The 24,493-nt window shown below is 51.4% G+C and overlaps 1 protein-coding gene across 1 annotated transcript; it reads left to right on the top strand.

The window, feature by feature from the left end:
• The first annotated feature begins 17,117 nt into the window (after nucleotides 1-17,117).
• NMUR1 (neuromedin U receptor 1) lies at nucleotides 17,118-23,774 on the top strand. The gene is made up of 3 exons (XM_046018029.1): nucleotides 17,118-17,244; nucleotides 19,803-20,691; nucleotides 22,741-23,774. Exons 1-3 carry the CDS (start codon nucleotides 17,221-17,223, stop codon nucleotides 23,094-23,096), a joined length of 1,269 nt encoding a protein of 422 aa, XP_045873985.1. The 5' UTR covers nucleotides 17,118-17,220; the 3' UTR covers nucleotides 23,097-23,774.
• Nucleotides 23,775-24,493: the final 719 nt, after the last annotated feature.

The raw sequence follows: 24,493 nt of genomic DNA, 5'->3' as shown, positions 1-24,493 counted from the left end.
GGGGTCTGAGGCAGAAGGGGAGCAGGCAAGGGGGCTGGGAAAGTTTATAAATAGCTGATGGGGACCAGCTGGCTCCCAATTCCACCACAGACCAGCACACCCGTCAGTGGGAAAGGAAAGTCGGCCTGGGAAGCAGACATCAGGAGTCAGCGCGAGCCCTGCACATTAACAGGCACTCAAATGAAAGAATGGACTGTCCAAGGTTCCCCGCCATAACCGAGTGCTGTACCCTGGGGGGCTTGAAGAGCAGAAAGGAATCCTGCCCCGGTTATGGAGGTTATGGAGGTTTTGGAGGTTTTGGAGGTTATGGAGGTTATGGAGGTTTTGGAGGTTATGGAGGTTATGGAGGTTTTGGAGGTTATGAGGGTTTGGGAGGCTCCAAGTTCAAGATCAAGACTGTCACAGTCAGTGTCTTCTGAAGCCTTTGTCTTTGGCTTGTAGAGGGCGGTCTCCCCCCTGGGCATCTGGTCTCCTCTTATGAGGACACCAGTCAGGCCGGATGAGGGCCCACCCTAAGGACCTCGTTTGGCCTTAATTACCTCTTTGAAGACCCTATCTCCAAATTCAGTCACACGAACCTGGGGGATAGGACATCAATGTCTGAATTTTGCCGGGAGGTAATTCAGCCCCTAAGTGCGAGCAAAATACATCCACTGAAGTCATGAACAAGATGGTGAGCCATTAGTTGTCAAATTGTGTGCTGTAGAGGAACAGGAAAGTAAGATTGTACGCAAGAAGTGACTATACACGGGGATGCTGAATAAAATACAGTAAAATAACTTTGTGACTCTTTCACCGGGTTTAAACTAAGAAAGGGAAACTCCCAGGGGCCGGGAATGCAGAGGGAACATAAAGCAAGTGAAGTTAGGAGTGGAAATGGCTCATGGAGTTTTGGAGATGGAGGTCGGCCTTCAGAGTGCAGGCAGGGGTTTAGAAGATACAGAACCAAGAAATGATCAGAACCAGCGAATCTCAGGGCCTCTGGAGGGACAGCAAAACTGTAGGTTTGCTGATGTGATTTAGGATTGAGGGACTCCTGCCGAGAGTAACCCCCTGAAGCTGAGGTCACAAAGGGTCAAAACCAAGGAAAACAGGAAAGTAAAAATAACCCTTGTCAGTCACCAGTCCCTCTTTTGTTTGAGAGAGAGAGAGAGAGCGCGCAGAAATGGGGTGGGGCGGGGCGGGGGGAGGGAGAGGGAGAGGAAGAGGGGGGAGAAGCAGACTCCCTGCTGAGCAGGGAGCCAGACACAGGACTCGATACCAGGACCCCGGGTTCATGACCCGAGCCAAAGACAGATGCTTAACCCATGGATCCACCCTGGTGGCCTGCCTGTCCCTCTTTTAAAGAATTTCCTCAAAAGTCCCACTCAACAGCTTCTACTCAATGGCATTCCTTCTTTGGGAAGCTAGTCTTTTAGCTGGAAGTATGCTGTTTACGTAAATGGTCCCTTGGGAGAGCAGAGTCTGTCCGTGAGGAAAGGGGGAGAAGAGATTGAGTATCAGGTGGACAGCTTGTGGTTACCATCACAGGCTGCCACCAAAATCCCCTCTATGTCTTCTAGTCTAGGCTTCTCCTAGCAGCCAGAGTAATGGTCTGCTTACATTTTAAGGCTATACATGTACCTAGTGAAAAAAAAATCTGGCAGTCCAGCTGATACCATAGTATAAAAAAAAGAAATGTCTCCTTCTCACTCCTACTCACCATTCTCTCAGCCCAGAAATGATCCTGGATTTTCTGTATGTGGACCAGATCCTATCACTTCCCTACTGAAAATCCCCATGTGGACCTCAGTCTGCTCTCAGGCCCTGCCCTCCCTCAGCTCACGCCACTCTCCTCCTGGCTCATAGTGGTGGGTTCTCTGGCTTTGGACTGGTCCCTAGAGATGCTGCCCTGTGGCCTTTCCCCTCATTGTTTCTCTGCTTGGAACACTCTTCAGGGCTTGGTTCAATTCTACCTTGTTCAGTGACAAGACTTTCTTTTAAGGCTCAACCCTGTAACCCTGTGCAAGTATCCAAGTCCTCCACCCTGTAGGCACGGGTCCAAACTCCTGGATGGCTAGATGCCGAGGCTCTACCGTGGATCACGAAGGCACATGATGGATCAGCCCACGGCACTGTGGGAAGGTGGGGAGGAGCCCTGACCTGAACATGGATGAGTTTATTGAGAAGACACAAGAGAATGAGATGGGCACATTCTCCTGAACTTCCGGGCTAGAAGGAGGACCCAGGCAATAAACATGAAAATAAAGAAATAAGATCATTCCAAACTCTGATAAGTTCTATGAAGGGCACAAACAGGGGAGGTAGCAGATGGTTTTGGAGGTAGAAGAGGGCATGTCAGAATGAGTGGTCAGGGAAGGCATCTCAGAACCCTGAAGGAGGAGAAGGTGCCAAGCAAAGAGCCAGGAAACAGGAGTTGCAGGAAAGCAAATGGCATGTACAAAGGCCCTGGGGTGGCAGAGAGTGGTCTATTGGAACATAGGGAAGGAGAAGGTGAGCAGAAGTGGGTAAGACTGGGCTATAGGCTGACCTAAGCTTGGGTTTATTCTAAGATCCTTGGAGGATTTTCATCAGGGGAGTGGTGTGATTTGGTCTGAGTTATGTGGGAGCTGGCTATGGGACCTGGATTTTGGGAATCCTTTGAGTGGTTTCTATAATTTTGCATTTGTAGTACTGTCTTAGGATAACTTTATGGAGTTATTTTCAGTTCTTTAGCCAATTTGGTTAAACCAACAGCTGGATGCACTTTAGGGGTAAGTTTCAATGAATCCCCCACTTGCTACACTATGACCTTGGCATTGTCTCCCTAAGGAGAGACTCGTGCCCCTGAAAAGTGGACTCCTTGTCTTTGATGTCCCACAACTCAGCCTACCTTCCTCTGAGGGTAAATGTATCAGTCATGGCTCTCTAGAAAAACAAAACCAATAGGGGATATATATGTGTATATATATGTATATACACGCGTATATACTTATATATATGTGTATATACATATATACACATGTATAACATATATACATATATTATATATGTATATACATATATTTCACATAAATATACATGTATATATGTATATATATGTAAAATACATATGTGTATATGTATTTTAAAAAGATTTTATCTATTTATTTGAGAGAGCAGGAGGAGGGGCAGAGGGTGAGGGAGAGGCAGAGAACCTTGAGCAGACGACGCCGAGCGTGGAGCCTGATGTGGGGCTCGATCTCACTACCTTGAGATCATGACCTGAGCTGAAATCAAGAGTCAGACACTTAACTGACTGAGCCATCCAGGTGCCCCATCTTTTTTTTTTTTTTTTTAAGATTTTATTTATTCATTGGAGAGAGAGACTGAGAGAGCACAAGCAGGGCGAGAGACAGAGGGAGAGGGAGAAGCAGACTCCTTGCTGAGCTGGGAGCTGGGACCCCGATGTGAGGCTTGATCCCAGGAACTGGAGATCATGACCTGAGCTGAAGGCAGATGCTTAACCATCTGAGTCACCCAGGTGCCCCATTTTTTTTTTTATTTTTTAAGGAATTAGCTTATGTGAATATGAGGGCTGGCAAGTCTGTAATCTACAGGAAAGGCTCACTGGCTGAAAACTCAGGTAGGAGTTGATGTTGCCAAACCTCTGAGGGAAGCCTCAATGTTTGCTGCTACTGCCTTCAACTGATTGGATGAGGCCCACCCTCATTTTGGTGGAGAATAAAGTCAACTCCTTGTAGATGTTAACCACATGTACAGAATACCTTCATAATATCATTTAGATTCATGTTTGAATAAATAACTAGGTACTATAGCCTAGCCAATCTGACGCATTACAGTAAAATATATAAAAAAATGAAATCAAATCTCTTATTCTAGGACCAACTCATGAAATCTTTGAGCCAATCAGAACTCTTCTGTTCTGTTGCTTTGGGGAACCCTGTGCTTTGAGTGCCAGACACATTAACACCCACAACTGTCTTTTGCTTAAAGATGATTGCATTTGACTGAGGCTGAGGAGGCCTAAACTGGAGAAAGAATAAAATTCCAGGCTCCCACTTCCCAGTCTGGGCCTGGAGACTGGTGTGAGAAGCTGGGTAGAACCTCAGTCTACCCCCTCCAGGCTGACAGTCAGCCCCTGGGCATCATTGTGCAGGGAGGTCCCTTCCCACGCTGGTCCCTTTGCCCTGGGGGGCTGCCCCGGGGCGTTCCACGTTCTTTAATTTCAAGTTTCAGCTGTGCAATCTTTTTTCCCCCATCAATCAGATACTTCTGGGTCACCACTGAAGAGAGAAGGCCTTTCCTACAGAATGTGTCCCGTTGTGTCCTATGTGGCCCTTCATAGCCTCCTGGTTCTCCGTTTCGGTGGTTTATGTGGTCAGATGACGCCCGCTACAGAGACAGGCAAAAGAAGCCAAAGGGGAAATGAACATGTCCCACACAGCCTGACTGTGGGGTAAAGGGCAGTCACAGGCTGGGGTGACTGTCCTAGGTCTAAAAGTGTGTGTGTTAGAGTGTGTGCAAATCATATCAGGCTCATGGCAGGCATGCTGGAGGATGGAGACCAGCTCTGTGACTGCTCTGGACTTTGGTTCAAGCCTTCACCCTGCATAGTCCACCAATGGGCCCAGTCCTCCCATCTGGGTTCTCCATGCACGGGTACAGAATCTGTCCTATGATCTCCGACCCAAAGAACATGATAGGTTTAGTTTGGGTTCCTTCAAAAGCAAACCTTTTTTGCTTTTGAACTAGGTGAAGTAGTTTATTTGAGATGTGATCCCAGAAAGCGTATCATGGAGAAATGAGATCAAGAAGAAAGGAAAGAAAATGTAGTGCATATTAACGGGCATGTCACAGCCGTGGGAAATGGGTTCAGTTCCGCAGGGGATGTTCTGAGAGACTGTGTGGAACATGCCTCAGAGTTGTCCCACCAGCGGGAAGGAAGCTGTGGTGTGTTCGTTATCAGTTGTTTTTTTCTTTTTTAAAGTAGGCTCCACGCCTAACATGGAGTTTGAACTTACGACCCTAAGATCAAGAATCGTACACTCTACTGACTGAGCCAGGCAGGTATCCGTTCATCATCAGCTTTTTAAATAGTTTTATTAAAATGTAATTCACGGGCGCCTGGGTGGTCAGTGGTTTAAGCAGCTGCCTTCGGCTCAGGTCATGATCTCAGGGTCCTGGGATCGAGTCCCGCATCGGGCTCTCTGCTCGGCAGGGAGCCTGCTTCCCTCTCACTCTCTCTGCCTGCCTCTCTGCCTACTTGTGATCTCTCTCTGTCAAATAAATAAATAAAAAATCTTAAAAAAAATGTAATTCACGTACACAATTTATGCATTATAAGTAGGTAATTCAGTAGTTTTTGGTTTACTCACAAATATGTGTAGCCATCATCATAGTCAATTTTAGAAGATTTTCATAATCTTTTTTTTTTTTTTTTAAATATTTTACTTATTTGACACACAGAGATCACGAGTAGGCAGAGAGGCAGGCGGAAGCAAGCTCCCCGCTGAGCCGAGAGCCTGATGCGGGACTCCATCCCAGGACCCTGAGATCATGACCTGAGCAGAAGGCAGAGGCTTAACCCACTGAGCCACCTAGGCGCCCAAGATTTTCATAATCTTAAAAAGAAATCCCATACCCTTTAGTTATCACCCCCATCCCCCACCTCAGCCGAAACAACCAGTAACTTATTCTCTGTCTCAAACAGGAGAGAATGTCTAATGGAAAAAAGACAGTCTCTTCAACAAATAGTGTTGGGACACTCAGACAGCCACATGCGGAAGAATGAAAGTGGACCATTTCCTTACACCACACACAAAAATAGACTCAAAATGGATGAAAGACCTAAATGGGAGACAGGAATCCACCAAAATCCTAGAGGAGAACATAAGCTATAACCTCTTTGACCTCGGCTGCAGCAACTTCTTGCTAGACACATCTCCAAAGTCAAGGGAAACAAAGGCAGAAATGAACTACTGGGACTTCATCAAGATAAAAAGCTTTTGCATAGCAAAGGAAACAGTTGACAAAACCAAAAGACAAAACCGACAGGAGTCGAGAAAGTATTTGCAAATGTCTTATCAGATAAAGGGTTAGTATCCAAGATCAGGAAGGAACTTATCAAACTCAACACCCAAAGAACAAATAACCCAATCAAGAGGTGGGCAGGGGGCGCCTGGGTGGCTAGGTGGGTTAAGCCTCTGCCTTTGGCTCGGTCATGATCTCAGGGTCTTGGGATCGAGCCCAGCATCGTATCGGGCTCTCTGCTTAGCAGAGAGCCCGCTCCCCGCCCCCCCTGCCTGCCTCTCTGCCTATTTGTGATCTGTCTCTCTCTGTCAAATAAATAAATAAAATCTTAAAAAAAAAAAAAAAGAAATGGGTGGTAGATGTGAACAGACATTTCTGCAAAGAAGACATCCAAAATGTCAACAGACACATGAAAAAGTGCTCCACAGCACTTGGCATCAGGGAAACACAAATCAAAACCACACTGAGATACCACCTCACACCAGTCAGATTAGCTAAAATGAGCAAATCAGGAAATGATATATGTTGGTGAGGATGCAGAGAAAGGGAACCCTTTTACAATGCTGGTGGGAATGCAAGCTGGTGCAGCCACTCTGGAAAACAGTATGGAGGTTCCTCAAACAGTTAAAAATAGAGCTACCCTACAACCCAGCACTTACAAAACTGGGTATTTACCCCAAGGAAAGAAATGTAGTGATCTGAAGGGGCATGTGTCCCCAATGCTTATAACAGTGATGTCCACAATAGCCAAACTATGAAAAGAGCCCAGATGTTCATCAACAGATGAATGAATAAAGAAGATGTTGTGTGTGGGGTGCCTGGGTGGCTCAGTGGGTTAAAGCCTCTGCCTTCAGCTCAGGTCATGATCCCAGAGTCCTGGGATCGAGTCCCGCATCGGGCTCTCTGCTCTGCAGGGAGCCTGCTTCCTCCTCTCTCTCTGCCTGCCTCTCTGCCTTGTTGTGATTTCTCTCTGTCAAATAAATAAAATATTTAAAAAAAAGATGTTGTGTGTGTGCACGCACACACACACACACACACACACACAGGAATATTATGTAGCCATCAAAAAGGGAAATCTTGTCATTTGTAATGACAGGGATGGAACTAGAGGATATTATGCTAAGCCAGATAAGTCAATCAGAGAAAGACAATTATTGTATGATTTCACTGATATGTTGAATTTAAGAAACAAGGCAAAGGGTCATAGAAGAAGAGAGGAAAAAAAATGAAACAAGATGAAACCAGAGAGAGAGACAAACCATAAGACACTCTTAATCACAGGAAACAACCTGAGGGTTGTTAGAGAGGAGGTGGGTGGAGGAATGGGGTAACTGGGTGATGGACATTGGGGAGGGTATGTGATGTAATGAGCACAGGATATTATATAAGACAAATGAATCAAAGACCTGTACCCCTAAAACAAATAATATGTTATATGTTAATAAGTTGGATTTAGGGGCACCTGGGTGGCTCACTGGGTTAAAGCCTCTGCCTTCGGCTCAGGTCATGATCCCGGAGGCCTGGGATCGAGCCCCGCATTGGGCTCTCTGCTCAGCGGGGAGACTGCTTCCTCCTCTCTCTGCCTGCCTTTCTGCCTACTTGTGATCTCTGTCAAATAAATAAATAAAATCTTTTAAAAAAAAGTTGAATTTAAATTTAAAAATATTTTAAAAAAGAAAAAATATGTATATAAGAGAAAGTATATATATATACGTGTGTGTGTGTGTATATATATGATATATATATATAAAACCCCTATTTTCTGTCTATAGATTTGCCTATTCTGGACCTTTCATATGAATGGAATCATAGAATATGTGGATATTGGGCTGATTTCCTTCACTTTCTGAGGCCCTTTCAACCTACAGCATGTATATCGACCTCATTCCCTTTTATGACCAAATGATATTCCATTGTATGAATATATCACATTTTGTTTTTCCATTTGTCCATTGATGGACATGTAGGTTGTGTCTGCCTTTTGACTGTCATAAATATTGCTGTTGTAAACATTCATGTACAAGTACTCCTGTGGACATCCATTTTTATATCTTGGGCATGTATCTAAGGGTGGAATTGCTGGGTTATGTGGTAATGCTATATTTATTTATTTACTAAAAGGTTTTAGGGATGCCTGCGTGGCTCAGTCATTAAATGTCTGTCTTTGGCTCAGGTCATGATCCCAGGGTCCTGGGATGGAGCCCTGTGTTGGGCTCCCTGCTCGGCGGGAAGCCTGCTTCTCCCTCTCCCACTCCCCCTGTTTGTGTTCCCTCTCTCGGTGTGTCTTTCTCTTTAAAAAAAAAAAAAAGATTTTATTAATTTATTTGAGAAAGAGAGAGAGAGTACACAAGTGCGTGCATGAGTGGGGAGAGGGGCAGAGGAGAGGGAGAGACAGAGAATCTCAAACAGACTCCACGCCAAGCACAGAGCCCCGGTGCAAGGCTCCATCCCCAACCCTGAGATCATGAGCTCTGCAGTTTCTTTAGGGCTGGTACTTTTTTTTAAGCTCCCACTGCTGATTTTCTTTCTTCTGTGGATTTTCAGTTGTAAGGTTTGCAGACTTTTCTGGTTCCTTTTGTTTTTCTCTTCCTTTCCCCCACTTTTCTCTATTTGTAATAGCTATTGAATTTTTATCATTGTATTTCTTCTTTTCATATTCCTTTCTTTTCTTTAAAGATTTTATTTTATTTTAAAAGATTTTATTTATTTATTTATTAAAAATTTGGGGCAGGGAGGAAAGATAATAACTTTTCAGAGGAAGAACCTGACAAGTACCACCTTCATCAAGAGAATAAAGTTGCCACCTTCAGTAATGGGACGAATGGAAACATTGTGCTGCCCCCAAGGACACGGTGAATAGAACACATTGCCCTTTCTATGGTATTCCTGCAAAAAATGTGTAACCTGAATCTAAAAGAAAGAAACATTAGATAGGAGCGCCTGGGTGGCACAGTCTTAAAAGCATCTGACTCTTGATTTTTGGCTCAGGTCATGATCTCGGCCTCCTGAGACTGAGCCCCTGGTGGGCTCTGTGCTCAGCAGGGAATCTGCTTGTCCCTCCCCTCACCCCCTCTGCTCCTTCCCCTGCAAGAATGTGCTCTCTCTCTCTCTCTCATGAATAAATAAAATCTAAAAAAAGAAAAGAAAAGAAACATTAGTAAATCCTAATTGAGAGAATCCTACAAAATAATTGGCCTGTAATCCTAAAAAAAAAAAAGAAAAAGAAAAAAAAAGAAAAGTCAAGATCATAAAAGTCAAGTGGAGTTCGCAGAACCTTTCTGGACTGAGGATTAGCAGGCAGTAATGCCCCCTTCCCTAATGGGGCTGGCTGTGTTGTGGTGACTGAGGAGACAGAGGTCTCCATGTGCAGGAAATGCACATGAACGGATTCAGAGGACCCTCAGCCTCAGGTCAGCCACCCACTGGCAAATGGCTCAGGACCAAAAAGTTCTCTGTATTATTCTTGCATCATTTTTCTGGGATGTGGTTTGTCATTAAAAATGTCACACACGGGGGAACCCGGGTGTCTCAGTCGGTTGTGTGACCAACTCAACGGGTTTTGGCTCAGGACATGATCTTGGGGTCCTGGGACTGAGGCCTGCGTCCCCCATGCTCAGCATGGAGGCTTGTCCCTCTCCCTCTGCTCCCTCTCTTCCTGCTCTCTCTCTCTCTTTCTCTCTCAAATAAATAAATAAATAAACACAGGAGTCTATACGTATTATCTCATTTAATCCTCTCAGCAACTGGCAAAGGATGGTTACCCCAGCTTGACGGATGACAGAAATGATGGTCGCAGCCCCAACAGGCAGTGGGGCAGGGGGACTCAGCCAGGGCTGTGCTGTCATCTGTCATCTGAGGTCATTCAGGAGCAGGGTTTTGCAGGGGGAACTGAAGTCTGGAAGCGCCCGCAGACCCACACCATCAGGGAGGGCAATCCTCCTTTCACATGGGGAGCACTTGGTGGGTGGGATCAGACCTGGCCAGTGTGTCCACGGGAGGGAGCACGGTGGGGCTGAAGCCTGGCAATGAGGAGTGAGGAGTGAGGAGGAGGGCAGAATGTGTGTGGCCCCTTGTTCCTCACACTGGGCCGGACAGAGGGGTCATGATATGGAGGGTGGGACGGGGGGGGGGGGGGGGCGACAAAATGGCAGCGATATGAACAACCTCAGGTACCCAGGGGGGTGTGATGGGCAGGAGGGAACGGTGAACGCATCTGTGTCCAAGTTTTCCCAAGCCTACCTGGAAGGAGGCTCTCACTACACTGGGCCTGATCCTAATGATGGTCTGAAGAAAGGGCTTGGCCAGAGACAAGACGCCAGGAAAAAACAAGGAGCTGCATTTATGTGGAAGAAAACAAAACAAAACAAAAAAACTACATATATATTACAATAGGAGGAACAAATGTTGATTGTTGAAAAACATTTTAAACGGGAAATAAAAAGAATGGCCTCCCCTCCTCCCACCTTAATCTTTTTTTTTTTTTTTTAAGATTTTATTTACTTATTTGACAGAGAGATCACAAGTAGGCAGAGAGGCAGGCAGAGTGAGAGGGGGGAAGCCGGCTCACCGCTTAGCAGAGAGCCTGATGTGGGGCTCGATCCCAGGACTCTGAGACCATGACCTGAGCTGAAGGCAGAGGCTTTAACCCACTGAGCCACCCAGGGGCCCCTTCCCACCCTAATCTTAACCCACCAGAGATAACCACCTTTAACTTCTGAATCAGATGCAGGAAGAGACACAGCCGCCCCTCCTGCAAACCCTGGCCCGCTCCCCAGCCTGTAGGTCGCAGGCTGCCTACAGGTGGCCCCTGGATAACCTCAGCCTGTTCCCCTGTCATCAGCTCCACGGGGGGGATATGTGTCCCCATTCTGCTGATGAGCAAGCTGAGGGCAGAGGAGGGAAGGGACTTGTCCACTCATCCCGCTCCTCCGCTCTTGCTGCAGCCGCCCTCCTGCACCGCCGAGCGACCTCCACTCAGGGAAAGAGCCGGCCTGGAGCCAGCTGGGGGCTGGGGTCCTCCTGGGTCCCTTTCTTGGGACAAGGGTTCAGGCTGACCGAACTGGTTCTGTCCTAATAAAGGTCTGCTTGTAGCGGCCTGCTCATTCCGTCTTTGTTTACAGTGCCTCCGCACAAACACACTTGAGAACTTCATGGGAACAGGAGGGGCAGAAGGCAGGAGGCTAGCCTGACTGAGGACAAGGCCTGGCCCCTCACCCACACCGGGATGGGGCCTGTCTCCCTTCCCTGACTCCTCCGGCCCTCAGTTTCTCTCTCCATGCCCCTTCTCACAGGGGACAGAGAGACCTCTATATTACTGTCTCTTGCAGATTTGGAAGAAAAATATCAAAAATCAGCTCATTTGTGGGGGGGCTCAGTCTGTTGAGCAGCCAACTGCTGGTTTTGGCTCAGGTCATGGTTTCAGGGTCATGGAATCGAGCCCTGCACTGGGCTCCTCGCTCCATGGGGAGTCTGTTTGAGATTCTCTTTCTCCCTCTCCCTCTGCCTCTCCTCTGCTCCCATGCCTGTGTGCGCTCCTCTCAAATAAATAAATAAATATTTTTTAAAAAGTTACATTTTTAAAAAAGATTTTATTTTTATTTATTTAAAAATATTTATTTAGTTTTATTTATTTGACAGACAGAGACCACAAGTAGGCAGAGAGGCAGGCAGGGAGAGAGGGGGAGGCAGGCTCCCTGCTGAGCAGAGAGCCCGATGTGGGACTTGATCCCAGGACCCTGAGATCATGACCTGAGCCGAAGGCAGAGGCTTAACCCTCTGAGCCACCCTGAGCCACCCAGGTGGTCCGAGTCTGCTGTTTTTGGGTGCAAATAGATCGGGGAAGGTATAAACTTCCAGTTCCTAGATGTGGTTCCCCCAAGTACCCCAAGTGAGAGCGGTCTCCGGATTTTAAAATCTGGAATCTCCTGTCTTCCCTGCAGATTCATGATTTCCTTTTTCAAAAAAGGTTTTGTCAACCTGGTGAGCTTGTTGGGACAGGTCCCCCGCCCCAAACCCCAAAGCCATGCCACACTGCTCTCATGTGAGCGGCTGGCCCTATTCTCTGGTGCTGGTGCATTCAAAGAGGCCTTGAACCCCTGAGTGACAGGGACACACGTGCTTCGTTCCGGCTGCTTGGGCTGTCTGCCAGGGGCTGCCAATGAGCCGCTGAGTGGGAATCTGCCTTTCTCCATTCCAGAAGTCCTGAAGGTTCACCTGTCCAGAGCAGCGAGAACACCAGGGTGGGATCCAACTTCCCGGCCTCCTGGGTCTCCCTCACCCAGGACAGGGGGTCCAGGCAAGTGCTTTAGAGAAGTGGGGATGTGGTCCCAGCCTGGGGCCCTCATCCAGCAGGTGTAGGAATGTACCGCCAGGCCTCGTGGCTGCATGTCTGGGGTGGTGGGTCCAGCCAAGTAGTCTCCCCAGTCCTCCAGCTATCTGACAGTCTTCAGGAAATTCTGCCTAAATTAGCCAGAGCCAGTTTTGATATTTGCAAACCGACATCCTTATCTGGCACATGAACCCATAGTCGCTTGCAACAAGAATTTCGATGGTAACAGCATCTCTGGACTCCTGCCTTCAAGGGCCCAGACTCCTGCCTTCTTTTGACTTTGGGCCTGCTGTGCCCACACAGATGCCCAGCCCTCCAGCACGGGCTCTCAGCCTCCCCCTCTTCTGTCCCTTTCCCCATGTGTTATGGTTGCCAGTTGATAGGCACAGCATTTCCCACTCACCTCGTGAGAACTTTAGAAAGACTCATTCCATGTCATTTTTCCATTACCTGCAGGTTTTGTCATTTATTTTCTCCAATTTGATGTTATTTCCTTGGGAATCCCGAGCCTCTGTTTACTAGACTTTGAATATTTGTTGCTTTTGTATCTGTCGGCGGTGGAAGCAGTCTGCCTTGGGAATGGCAATAACCTTGACAAAATGTAAAATGGTCATCAGACTAACTAAACGTTGTCTGCTTTCTATTATCAGATGTGCTAAGGGAGAGGATGTTACCCCTTCCAGGCTGGCTGTTCCCTCTGCACCCAGCCCTTTGTACTGGCCAGGTGAAATTAATCTTATTCATGGAATGCTGAAACTGAGCCAGAACTGAAGTACTTTGTGGTAAAGGGGCACTTTTTCTACAACTGACTCTCAGATTATGCTGGTATAAGAAAACTTGGAGGAAAAACAAAAACACTAAGGTAAACACAGCCAAAGCACCGTGGACCGACATGTCTCCAAGCTCTCTGACACCTGTCACTGGCAAGAGCACAGGGGCTTGGGTTCTGAGTTAACCGCGAGCATTCCTAAAAGGGAAGATCCCCAGAAGACCTTCCACGATGCCTCTGAATGTGGTTTACTAACCGGGAAGTCTGCGCGGACGAATAGGTCCCAGGATCACCGGTAACATCCAGCCCCACCCCGGGGGCAGCAAGAAGGATCAGGACAAGAGAGACCCAGGCCTTTTCCAGCTCTCTCAGTGTGTGACCTGAGCCTGTCCTCCCTTTGGCCACAGGGGGAGTTTGGGGCCTCAGGCATCAGCAAGCCGCTAGGGGAGGAGGCGGCTGACTTTGCACCCAGATCTGGCCTGAAAGACTGGGTTGTTCAGAGCCAGGCCGCATGGCTCTCAGACAGCACGGGGCCAGAAAATGAGCCCCAAGAGGCCCTCTCTGTGGGCAGGAGGGGCAGAGGTGAAGATCACTGGAGGTCTCCTCGGTCTGGCCACAGGGTCTGGGTTTCCTGTGCTGTGGCCAGGCTCCCCACAAGTTTGCGTTTTCTTTCTTCTCACTGAGGTGTAGCTCTCCTGCCCCAGGTTGTTGGGGGACCCTGCCCTTCCAAGGCCTGCGGAGCAAGCTCTTCTGTTCTTCAACTTCCACCCCAGCCCGGACTCCTGGCAGCTTTTTAGTATCTTCCAGAGAATTCTGAGCATAGTTATGGCTACCATTTCTTCAGTGTGTCAAGCCTACATGATTTCACCGACATTACCTCACTTAATCCTCACAGCACCCTGAGGGACAGGTGCTGTCCTTGCTGTTGTACAGACCAGGAACCTGGGGTCTGGAGTACAAAGTGACAGGTCCAAGGTCACACAACCAGCTTGTGGCAGTACCAGCAAGGATTCTCAGCCAGGCCTCACCCTTCCTTTGCTGTCTCTCTCCCTGGGCGCGCTGGTGTCTGTGAGCAGACCCAGGCCTGGGGGCGTGGGGAGCGCGGATGGCCGCACAAGCAGCATGGTTTACTGGGTGGGGTACACTTCCAGCCCCTGCACTGGGGATACCCCCCCCTGCAAACTCCAAAGGGGCTCAGACCTTTCTTCTCTCTCCTGGCTGTGGCCTGGCCTGGGTTCAGCCAAGCAGAGCCAGGCAAGAGGTGTCGGACCTAGGGAAGTTCCTAGGAAAGTGTGGCAACTCTCTCCCCTCCAGGGGTCTGCTGTACCCACCCCTCAATGGTTGCAGAGCCTGATTACTGGTGGGTCCTGGGCCATCTTCATTGCCTAGGCTACAGAGCGGCCCCTCCCTCTCATCCAGTGCCTCGGTGTCCCCAGGTTCCTCTTCACCCTCCTCTTCCGGTCTCTGCAAGCAGTAGAGCAAGGGGAGGGGTGGGAGTGGGAACTTCCAGTGAACAGCGAATGTTCCAGAAGCCATTCAGGGGGTGCTGGTGAAGACCTGGCTCGGGGCAGCTACCCTTCTGTGGCTCGCAGATGCCAGCAGGGTGAGGAAGGGCCATGGAACTAATCATATACTTCAGGCCCTGTTAGCCCTGCACAGACTCGGGGACCCAAGAGCTCTCCCAAATGGCTTCCTTGGGCCCTGAGGCACTCCCTTGGCAGATTTGCTGTTGTGCAGAGGTGGGCCTTGAACACCCTAGCCAGGGTCAGGAGACCGCAGTAGATACCCAGAAAACCTAGGATGCGTTTACTCCAGGCCTCAGCCCTGCACATATCTCTGGGGAACGCGGCCCTGGGGAAGCTGCCTCAGGATAGAGCAGGGCAGGTAGCCGATGTCCTCAGGTTCTGATGAGAGACACGCTGCATGGCAGTCTTAAGCTCAGGCTTGAGGCTGGGGCACCCAGGGCTCTCTGAACACTGCCGGGGTGGCCACAACCATGATGGTCACTGTGCCTCACCTTTTGGGCGGCTACCGTTTTCTTTAGCCTGCCACAGTCTTTGACTGCTCTTTATGCTGCGAAAGAGGCAACCCGCTGTCAGAATTCCTCTTTGGCAGGAGCCGTTCTGCCTCTTGAAGGCAGGAATGGGTCTTTCTCCTTTCTTTCCTGGGCTCTGAACGCCTCTGGGGGTGTCCACCCCGAGTTTCAGGATGCTCCGAGTGAGTGCGGAGCAGTGCATGTGAGTGTGCGTGTGTGAGTGTGATGCGGGGCTGGGGGCAGGTGTCAGCAGTGCTCATCATATGCTCAATGCTGCCTGTGACCCCATGGTGGGCTGTCTCCCAGCGATGCTGCTTACCCGCCCCCCCCCACCCCCCTTGTGCCTCTGATACATGCTCCGAGAGCAGCCCAGACCTTGAAGGTTCTGGGTGGCGTCACTCATCTGGAGTTCAGTAGTTAAATTTCAAGGAAAGCCCAGAATTCTTTTCCCCAAGGACATGGGACCATCTTCCCCGCACTGCCTGCAACCTTTCTCTGTGCCTGGGCCTGTGTTTACATGTGGAGTTCCTGGGAAGGCAGGCCTGGTGGAGGCTCTGAGAGGGGATGACTTCCAGTCCCCAAGGCCAGACCATGACTCATGGATGGAGAGTAGGGACTGGAGAAATTTGGGGAGAAGAAAGTCTCACCTCCAGTGGTCATCACATAGATTTTTTTGAGCGCTGGTTGCAGGCCAGCCCGGTGCTAAGTCTTTGCACTGATGTCTCAAAGCACCAATGGCCACACATGCTATGGGAAGGAGAACCAAGGCACGGAGGGGCTGATCTCTTGCCATTCCCACTGCGGGCCAGCAGCCTTCCCAGGGCCTGGGACTTTGTGTTGAACCCCTCCCACTGCTTCTCCAAGTCTGATTCTGGGGCTTGGGGCTTCCTCCCTGTGTGTCAAAAATGAGGGTTGCTGGACCTTGCCCAGACTAAATGAATCAGACTCTGGGAAGAGGCCCAGGAGCCAGCATTTTGGCCTCTAAGATCCATGAGTCTGGGCTCCCTAGAAAGTTCTTGGTAACATAACTTCCAACTAAGGAGCTGGTTGAAGGAGGAGGCAGAGCAGGGAAGGGCTCCCCTCTTGGGTTTACTTGTGTACAGCTTGGGAGAGCAGGAGGAGGCTGGGATGCCAGCAGACTCTTCCCTACACCCCACCCCTGTGGTGGGTGGGGTGGGAGGGCTGGAGAAGCATTTGAATGGATGAGAGAGAGGGTATTTGGGGGTGAGGAATACAGTGAGGGGCGACCACAAAAGCAAGCGGGACTTGGAGGTCCAACACCAGGCTAGACTTTAGTGTGTTCTTTTTCAGAAGGAAGTGGGGAGTCCCTGGGAAGGTTTTCCAGCCAAGGAAGAACCTTGCCTGGGGTTCAGGAAGAAGACTGGGCTGTGAGAGGACAGACTGGAGGGAGAATGGAGCTTCTGCCACAGTCCTGGGAATGGAGGATGACCTGCCCCATAGCTGTAGGGAGAGGGAGTGGCTAGTGATGTCCTGGGACTTGGGCCTGGGGAGGGAAAGGAGACCCCACTTGAAGCCAAGGAGGGGGATGAGACCCTTTGGGGCAAGGGAACTTTGAGGTAAGTCTGAAATGTGGGGCAGGAGGAGATGGGGGGCTGGAGAGACACCATAATAAGGAGTTAGGCTATAAGTCAGCACGCTGGAGCCCAGGGGCAGGGAGACGGGGGTTGGGGGCGGAGCGTGGGGACAGGGGGGCAGGGTGTGAGACCCAGACCAGTCGCAATTCACCTCTGAGACTCCGTTTTCTCTTTTGTAAATGGGTTGTTGTGGGGGCTCCGTGGGGACTCCGTCACGGTGCTCCTGGGAGTGTCGCGTTAAACACTTGGAAACAACCGCCCTCGTTTGGGGGGGTGTGGGGACCCCAGATGAGGGTGTCCGGGTCCGCCGCTGCGGGGAGAGCACCGCCCCCTGGTGGCGGTCCCTTTCGGGACAGCTGGGCCACCGGCAGGCGGGGCGACGGGGAGGGCTACTTGAGGGCCGGCTGCCGTCTGTCCGCCAGTCTTCTGGCTCCTGGCGCCGCGTCTGTTCGTCGGTCTCAGCCGCCCACCCCGCGCCTCGATGTCGCCAGGCGCTAACAGCATGGTAGGGGAACGCGATCGCGGTGGCTGGACGGGGCACGTGGCGGGCCGGAGGGCTTGGGCGCGGACCTGGGAAGAGCGCAGAGGGTCTCCCCGGGATCCCTCTCTGATGGGGATCGGAGGGCCCCGTCGAGGCGCCCCACTTCGCGGGGAATTCGCAGCCTCCGGGTTATTCTTGTCTTTTCCCGGACACCGGGGCGGCGACCCTTCGCTGTGGCTCAGGGATTCCCTCTAAAACCCTGGTGGGCGCCTGCGCGCGGACCGCTTGGCTCCCGTCCCTCCAGGCTCCCGGCCGGGCTCCAGCGGAGCAGGCGGGCAGCCGTGCAGGGTAGGGGGGGTGGGGTGGGGCAGGTGAACCGCCTGGGTGAGTGAAAATACCCCTCCATTCTAGAATGCGGGGATCGGGTGTGGGACTGGCAAGGAGGTTGGGAGAGACTCCAGGGTGGAGACTCTGGTGACGAGGAAGATAGCCAGGATTAAGAATTCTTGGGGTCTGGGAGGGAAAAGGACCTAGAAAGAAAGTTGGAAGGTGGCTGCACAGGTACATGGGCGCCAAGCTCCTACTGAGAAGAGGTAATGGAGCTGAAGGGATGCGAAGCGGGTTCAGGAAAGGAGCCTGAAAGTCCCGGGTTGCTCAGAGGGGAGGGGTGGTGGTGCAGGTGGGCTTGGCAAAAGGGCTAAGGAGGACAGTCCCCAACACCTGGCTTGTCCCACCAAACCACCTGCCCAGCCAAATCGTATTTCAGTCCCTGCCCCATCTCCGGTGGACTCTTCTCCGGTGGACTCTTTTTTTTTTTTTTTTAAGATTTTATTTTATTTTTTAAAGAATTATTTATTTGAGAGATAGAGGAGGGAGGGGGACCAGAGGGAGAGAGAGAATCCTGACAGATTCCCTGCTGAGCGCAGAGCCTGACACAGAGCTTGATCTCAAGACCCTGAGATCATGACCAAAGGCCAAATCAAGAGTCAGTAGATTAACGAATGAGCGGCCTAGGGGCCCCTAAGGTTTTATTTTTAAGTAATCTCCACACCCAACATCTGGCTCCAACTCACAACCCCCAGATCAAAAGCTGACCAATTGAGCCCGCCAGGTGCCCCTCCCTTGGACTGTTCTTCCCTTTCCATGTGGGAAGTAAGGATAAAGTTACTATGCATTGATATTCCACACCTGAAATGTGCCAGGTACACCCTGAGAACTTTATATGTGTTTTCACATTTAATCTTCACAGAAATAAGGAGGTAAGCTTTGTGGACACCCCCATTTACAGATGTGAAGACTGAGGCACCAGGAGGAAACGTCACAGCTAGAGTATAGCAGAGTTGGCATTTGAACCCCTAGGCCAGTGTGTTTAGCTCCATGGCCTGGGTCCTTAACCGCTATATCCCACAGACTGGCAGAGATGGGGACCAAACAATGGAGAGGGAACCTCAGAACTGGCAGTCAAGGTTGTCAAATATTTTAACTTTTAACAGTGCAGCTGATAGGAAAGAGAAACAAGGACCAACTTTTGGGTTAGTGTTCTCGTCTTTAGTCCTTTTACCCCTTGGCTTGATCCCCATGGTAGACTTGGTCCTCACTGCAAGATGGCTCATAACCAAGCCTTCTGTGTGTCAGGCCGGCCCCACATTAGTATCTTTTGTAGATTAAACTGCCTGGATCCTTGAAATAAGGAAACAGAGAGGTTCCCATATAGATGGACATACAGCCCAGAATTAGGGAGGCTGGATTTGAATCCCTTGTTCTTAAAACTGTTCTGATAAGATCGGGTACTGTATGTTGTGCCCATTTTCCAGATGCCCAAAACTGAGTCCCTTTTCCGAAGTCCAAGGCTTGAAAGGGGACAGACCCAAGGGGACACTGCTGCTGCAAAGCTTAATCCCCAGAGGACTCATCCTTAATTCAAAGACTTTGGTGGATTATGACATTTATAACTGAGTTCGGCTTTTTTTTTTTTTTTTTTTTTAAGATTTTGTTTATTTGACAGAGAGACAGAGACAGTAAGAGAGAGAACACAAGGGGTGGGGGGGAGAGGAAGAAGCAGGCTTCCCGGTGAGCAGAGAGCCCGATGCAGGGCTTGATCCCAGGACCCTGGGGTCGTGACCTGAGCTGAAGGCAGCCACTTAACAACTGAGCCACCCACGTGTCCCTGAGTCCTGCTTTTTATCATTTTTAAGATGTACTTTTTTTTTTTTTAAAGATTTTTATTTATTTGACACAGAGAGAGAGAGAGCACAGTAGGGGGAACAGCAGGCAGAGGGAGAGGGGGAGAAGCAGACTCCCCGCTGAGCAGGGAACCTGATGTGGGGCTTAGTCTCAGGACCCTGGGATGATGACCTGAGCCAAAGGCAGCTGCTCAACTGACTGAGCCACCCAGGCGCCCAAGATGTATGTTTTTACATCTCTGAAATTGTTATACACCTTGCAATGAATGATAGAGTTTTTTTATTTCTCTAAAATACCTAAAATGATGTTCCTCTTAGTGTCACTGGTCCCTTGGGTTTAATGAGTTCCCAGCGATCTTTGAGTGACTTTTCTGAGTGTCTCTCCATTCTGTTCCACAGGCTCCTCTCTGCTTTAATTGCTCCAGTCTCCCTGGAGACATGTACCCACGGGATTCAAGGAGCCTGGTGCTCTGCAATGGCAGTAGGGCCTCGAGGCTCCCCGACCCGGAGGACTTGAACCTCACCGATGAGGAACTGAGACTCAAGTACCTGGGACCCCAGCAGACAGAGCTGTTTGTGCCCATCTGTGTCACGTACCTGCTGATCTTCGTGGTGGGCGCCGTGGGCAATGGGCTGACTTGCACGGTCATCCTGCGTCACAAGAACATGCGTACCCCCACGAACTACTACCTCTTCAGCCTGGCTGTGTCTGACCTGCTGGTGCTGTTGGTGGGCCTGCCCCTGGAGCTCTATGAGATGTGGTGCAACTACCCCTTCCTGCTGGGCGCCGGGGGCTGCTACTTCCGCACGCTGCTCTTTGAGACGGTCTGCCTGGCCTCTGTGCTCAATGTCACGGCCCTGAGCGTGGAGCGCTATGTGGCCGTGGTGCACCCGCTGCAGGCCAGGTCCATGATGACTCGGGTCCACGTGCGCCGCGTGCTTGGGGCCATCTGGGGCCTCGCTGTGCTTTGTTCTCTGCCCAACACCAGCCTGCATGGCATCCAGCAGCTGGAATTGCCCTGCCGGGGCACGGTGCCCCACTCGGCCACATGCACCTTGGTCCAGCCGCGGGCCCTCTACAACCTGGTCGTGCAGATCACCACCCTGTTCTTCTTCTGCCTGCCCATGGCCACCATCAGCGTGCTCTACCTGCTCATCGGGCTCCGGCTGCGGCGTGAGAGATTGCTGCTGCTCAGACGGGAGGCCGGGGGCAGGGCCAGGTCCAGTGACAGCGGCAGGTTTCAGCGGTCACAGGATCGGGGCCGGACACAGGTGACCAAGATGCTGTGTAAGTGTTGCTGCTGGGAAGAGAGGCTGAGCTGGGCCCTGGGTATGAAGCTAGAGCTTCCAGGACCCCGGGGCTGAGTGTCTGGGTTTATGATGGAGGCTGAATGTGAGGTTTGGGGTTGCCGCCCCTGCCCCCCCCACCCCATCCTGTGTGTATGCACGTGTGTGTGCAATTACTCTGTGAGAAACTCATAACAAAGATAAATGGCAGGATGGCCACATGATTTGTGGGGCCCAATGCAAAAGGCACATTTGGGGTCCCTTGTTCAAAAATTGCTGGGACTGTCCAGACAGCAATAGTGCAGCATTAAACAAAGCCCAGGGTCCTTCTCAGCTCGGAGGCCCATGCGGGTGCACAGGTGGCACACCCATGAAGTTGGCACGGACTCCTGGAACCCAACCACGGACCACGCAGAGACACGTGACTGCATTCCAGGATGGCAGAGCCGTTTGTGGGAGCTGGCCCTGCCAGGTCTCTCATCTTTGCTCCTAAACGTATCTTGGCTCTGTCCTTCCCTAGAGCAGCCTGGGACACCCTGCTGTGGGCACAGAGAGTTCCTCTTCCTTGAGTAACTACCCTTTTCCCTTAGTGGCTGTTGAATAGTCCCCAGGAAGGATTCTGATTGGTGGGCTTAGGTCCTAGCTGGTCCCCAGGCCAGAGTGGCAGGGTGCTGTGGTTTGCAGACCCCACAGGCTCACATGCTGGGGTCTGAGGGGGACAAAGTTCCCAAAAGAAGGGGAGCAAGGTGCTGGATGGGTGAGATGATACATTTCACACTTGCTATATCTGTGGTTCCTGGAGGACCATGGCAATGACCCCTGTCTCACAGAGACTCATCAGGACGTGTGTTTGTGAGGGTGAGTGTGCAGAGTACAGGAGAGTCAGGGCAGAAGTGTGAATTGGGGCAGGCCAGCTGGGTTGAGGCTCTGGGTCTTACTGTGGTCTGGGTCTGGCTCTTTTCCCAAAACAGAGGCCCCTGGGGAAGCCAGACAAAATGATACTAAGTCAGTCCTTGATTTCCTCCCCATCCTGCCCCCCACCCTAGGGGACCTGAATCTGGTAGATGGAGGGAGCCAGGACAAGACAGAGGTAGGGAGACCTTGGTCAAAGCCATGGGATGATAGCCGGCTAACTGGGACTGTCCCATTCCCAGAGAGAGAGACCCACTTCTCTTGTCCCTCAGGAACAGTGTCCCAGAACCCAAGGCCACTTGAGCAGCTTCTGAAAATGGGACCTGACCCCAGAGTTCCAAGCCTGCCTCTCAGCTGTGCCCTGTGAAGTCCGCACTGCAGACGACCTGCCCCCTGCCCCCTGCCCGCTCTTCCTCTTCCCCCTACTCCCTTGTTCTGCAGGGACCGAGTCTGCTCAGCTGGGATGGCTCTCACCCTGGGAAGCTGGGGTGTTTTCTGGGACTTGCTGCTGACCTGGGGCTTGCTGCTGGCCTGGGGTTCTGGCTTTCTTCTCTCCCGCCTCCCTCCCTCCTTCCCCCAGCTTCACTTTCTGAGGGCCTAGTGTACACCAGGTGACGGGCTAGAGATGTTGTTTATAACATCCTTGTGGAAATCGCGGGTAATAAGGAAAAACCGTGCTGGGGTGTGGTGGGGAAGGCACTGCAGGGGAAGACAGGCAGGAAGAGAAGTAAACACAAGCAATAGGAGACAAAAATCAAGGCAAGCCCAACAACAGAGACCCTAGGAAGGGCATGGCTGGTTGACGCCATAGCTCTGGGAAGCTGGGTGACCTCTTAGCTAAGAGCCATCTAGTTGCAGACTCTGTGATGGGAGAGCCAGATGGGGCCTTCTTGGCTCAGGCGTCCTCACCTGGTCTGTCTGACTGTGGCTGGGGGTAGGGCACACACCCGCTGCTCAGGCAGTGACAGTAGTGGGACCAGCCTCTCTGAAGGGGTGCTGAGGCTAAGGCAGGCAACTTTCCAGAACCTTCCAGATGGACCATGGGCATGGGTGGCATGGTGAGAGTGGGCAGACTACCCTGAAGCCTGGGGAAGGCAGTCTGGCAGGCACCCAAGTCTTCCCTCTGTGCCCCCCACAGTTGTGCTGGTCGTGGTGTTTGGGATCTGCTGGGCCCCTTTCCACGCTGACCGCCTCATGTGGAGTTTTGTATCCCAGTGGACCGAGGGCCTGCACCTGGCCTTCCAGTACGTGCATGTTATCTCCGGAGTCTTCTTCTATCTCAGCTCGGCCATTAACCCCGTGCTGTACAACGTCATGTCAAGCCGCTTCAGGGAGACTTTCCAGGAAGCCCTGTGCTTGGGGACCCGGTGCCGCTACCACAGACCCCGCCACAACTCCCACAGCCTCAGCAGGGTGACCATGGGCAGCACCCTGTGTGACCTGGGCTCCCTGGGCAGCAGGGCCCAGCTGCAGACTGAGAATGGGGGCCTCTAGGGGCTGCAAGAGACCGACCCCTTCTGAGTGGAGCCTGGGAGCAGCTTCACCCAGAGAGGCCAGAGAGCCACGCGCCGTTTCGGGAGCCACCCTTGCCCTCCTCTGCCGGGATGTCTTTATGACCTGTCCCCCTCTGGATCCCGTCCCTACTTCAGCCGATAACCTTGGACTGGCCCCTCAGCGACTCCTACCCCCACCCAAGTTTTTGGAAAGGAAATAAGGTTGCCCTCTGCCTTCCAGAGTCCTAGGCCCACAGGTGAGATTGTTCCTCTACAGAAACAAGGCAGCTGGTTGATGGGCAGGGCAAGCTTCCATCTGGGGTCTCACCTACCCCCACCCCTGGTTTCTGAAATGTGTTCAGGGGGCCCCACTTTCCTTCCCATTTCTCATTGAGATTCTGCAGGTTTTGGCCTGTTTGGGCTCTGTCTAGCTCTTGGCCTGTCCCCGGGACCCCAGCCACCCTGACCCTCTGTGGTCCCCCCTGCCACTCATTCGGCTCAGGGTCTCCACCTGGAGGGGTGGCTGGGCGGCGGGGATGCTAGGGATCCAGGGGATCTCCTTCCCATCTCAGCCCTGCTGCCACCACCTTGCCACCTGGCCTCACCTTCCCCAGCCTTTGTCCCTTGTTTGCAAAATAAAAGAGGCCCTGGCATTTGAGAGGGTCCCACTTGGCACTTTACCTGTGGTTTTCTGTGTGCAAAAATCACATCTTGTAACAAGGCTGCTGGAAAACCTAAACTCAGCAAGGCAGAAATTGCTCTCAACGTCCTCACCATCCCCCTAACTCCTGCTCCCTCCCTGACCTCTCTATCCCCTCCAACCCCCAAGTCACCTGCCATGAGAGCCATTCAGGGCCTATTCTTGGCTTCTCACGGACTGTGGGCCAGTGCCTGCCCCCCTGCCCCGCCCCCGCCCGCCGCCTCTGTCCTTGCCTCCAGGTGAGCTGGTTTGGGGGTCTGAGGTGAGCAGAACCCTGGGCCTGATGGACCAGAGGATTCCGGAGGCAAGAGACATGGGCCCACCAAGGGCAAGGAGTGACCCTGTGAGGTGAGAAGAGAGACAGGGATGGGTAGGTCACCTCCTGAAACAAAGCCCCATCCCAAAGGCTTGGGGGCTGACGTAGTGCTCACTCAGGACCCCTGGGTGAAGGAGGTTCGCACTGTAGGTCTGTTGTCCCGGTTCCCCCTACAGACAGACGCTCCCTAGCTCAGGCCCCGGGACCCCCTGCCTGTGAAGTGGTGGCATTGCCCATGGTGGTGGACAGAGTTCTGGAGTTCTGAAATTCAATTATAAAAATATCAAATTCTCTTTGTAGAAAACTTGGGAAGTACCAGTAAGCAAAAATGAAAACAATTTGAAATAATTACAAACCACCCTTGCTGGGGGCTGGCAGGAGG

The sequence above is a fragment of the Meles meles genome, chromosome 9, assembly GCF_922984935.1.
Source record: "Meles meles chromosome 9, mMelMel3.1 paternal haplotype, whole genome shotgun sequence".
Taxonomy (NCBI): Eukaryota; Metazoa; Chordata; class Mammalia; order Carnivora; family Mustelidae; genus Meles; species Meles meles.
This window is presented reverse-complemented; position numbering and strand designations above follow the sequence as displayed.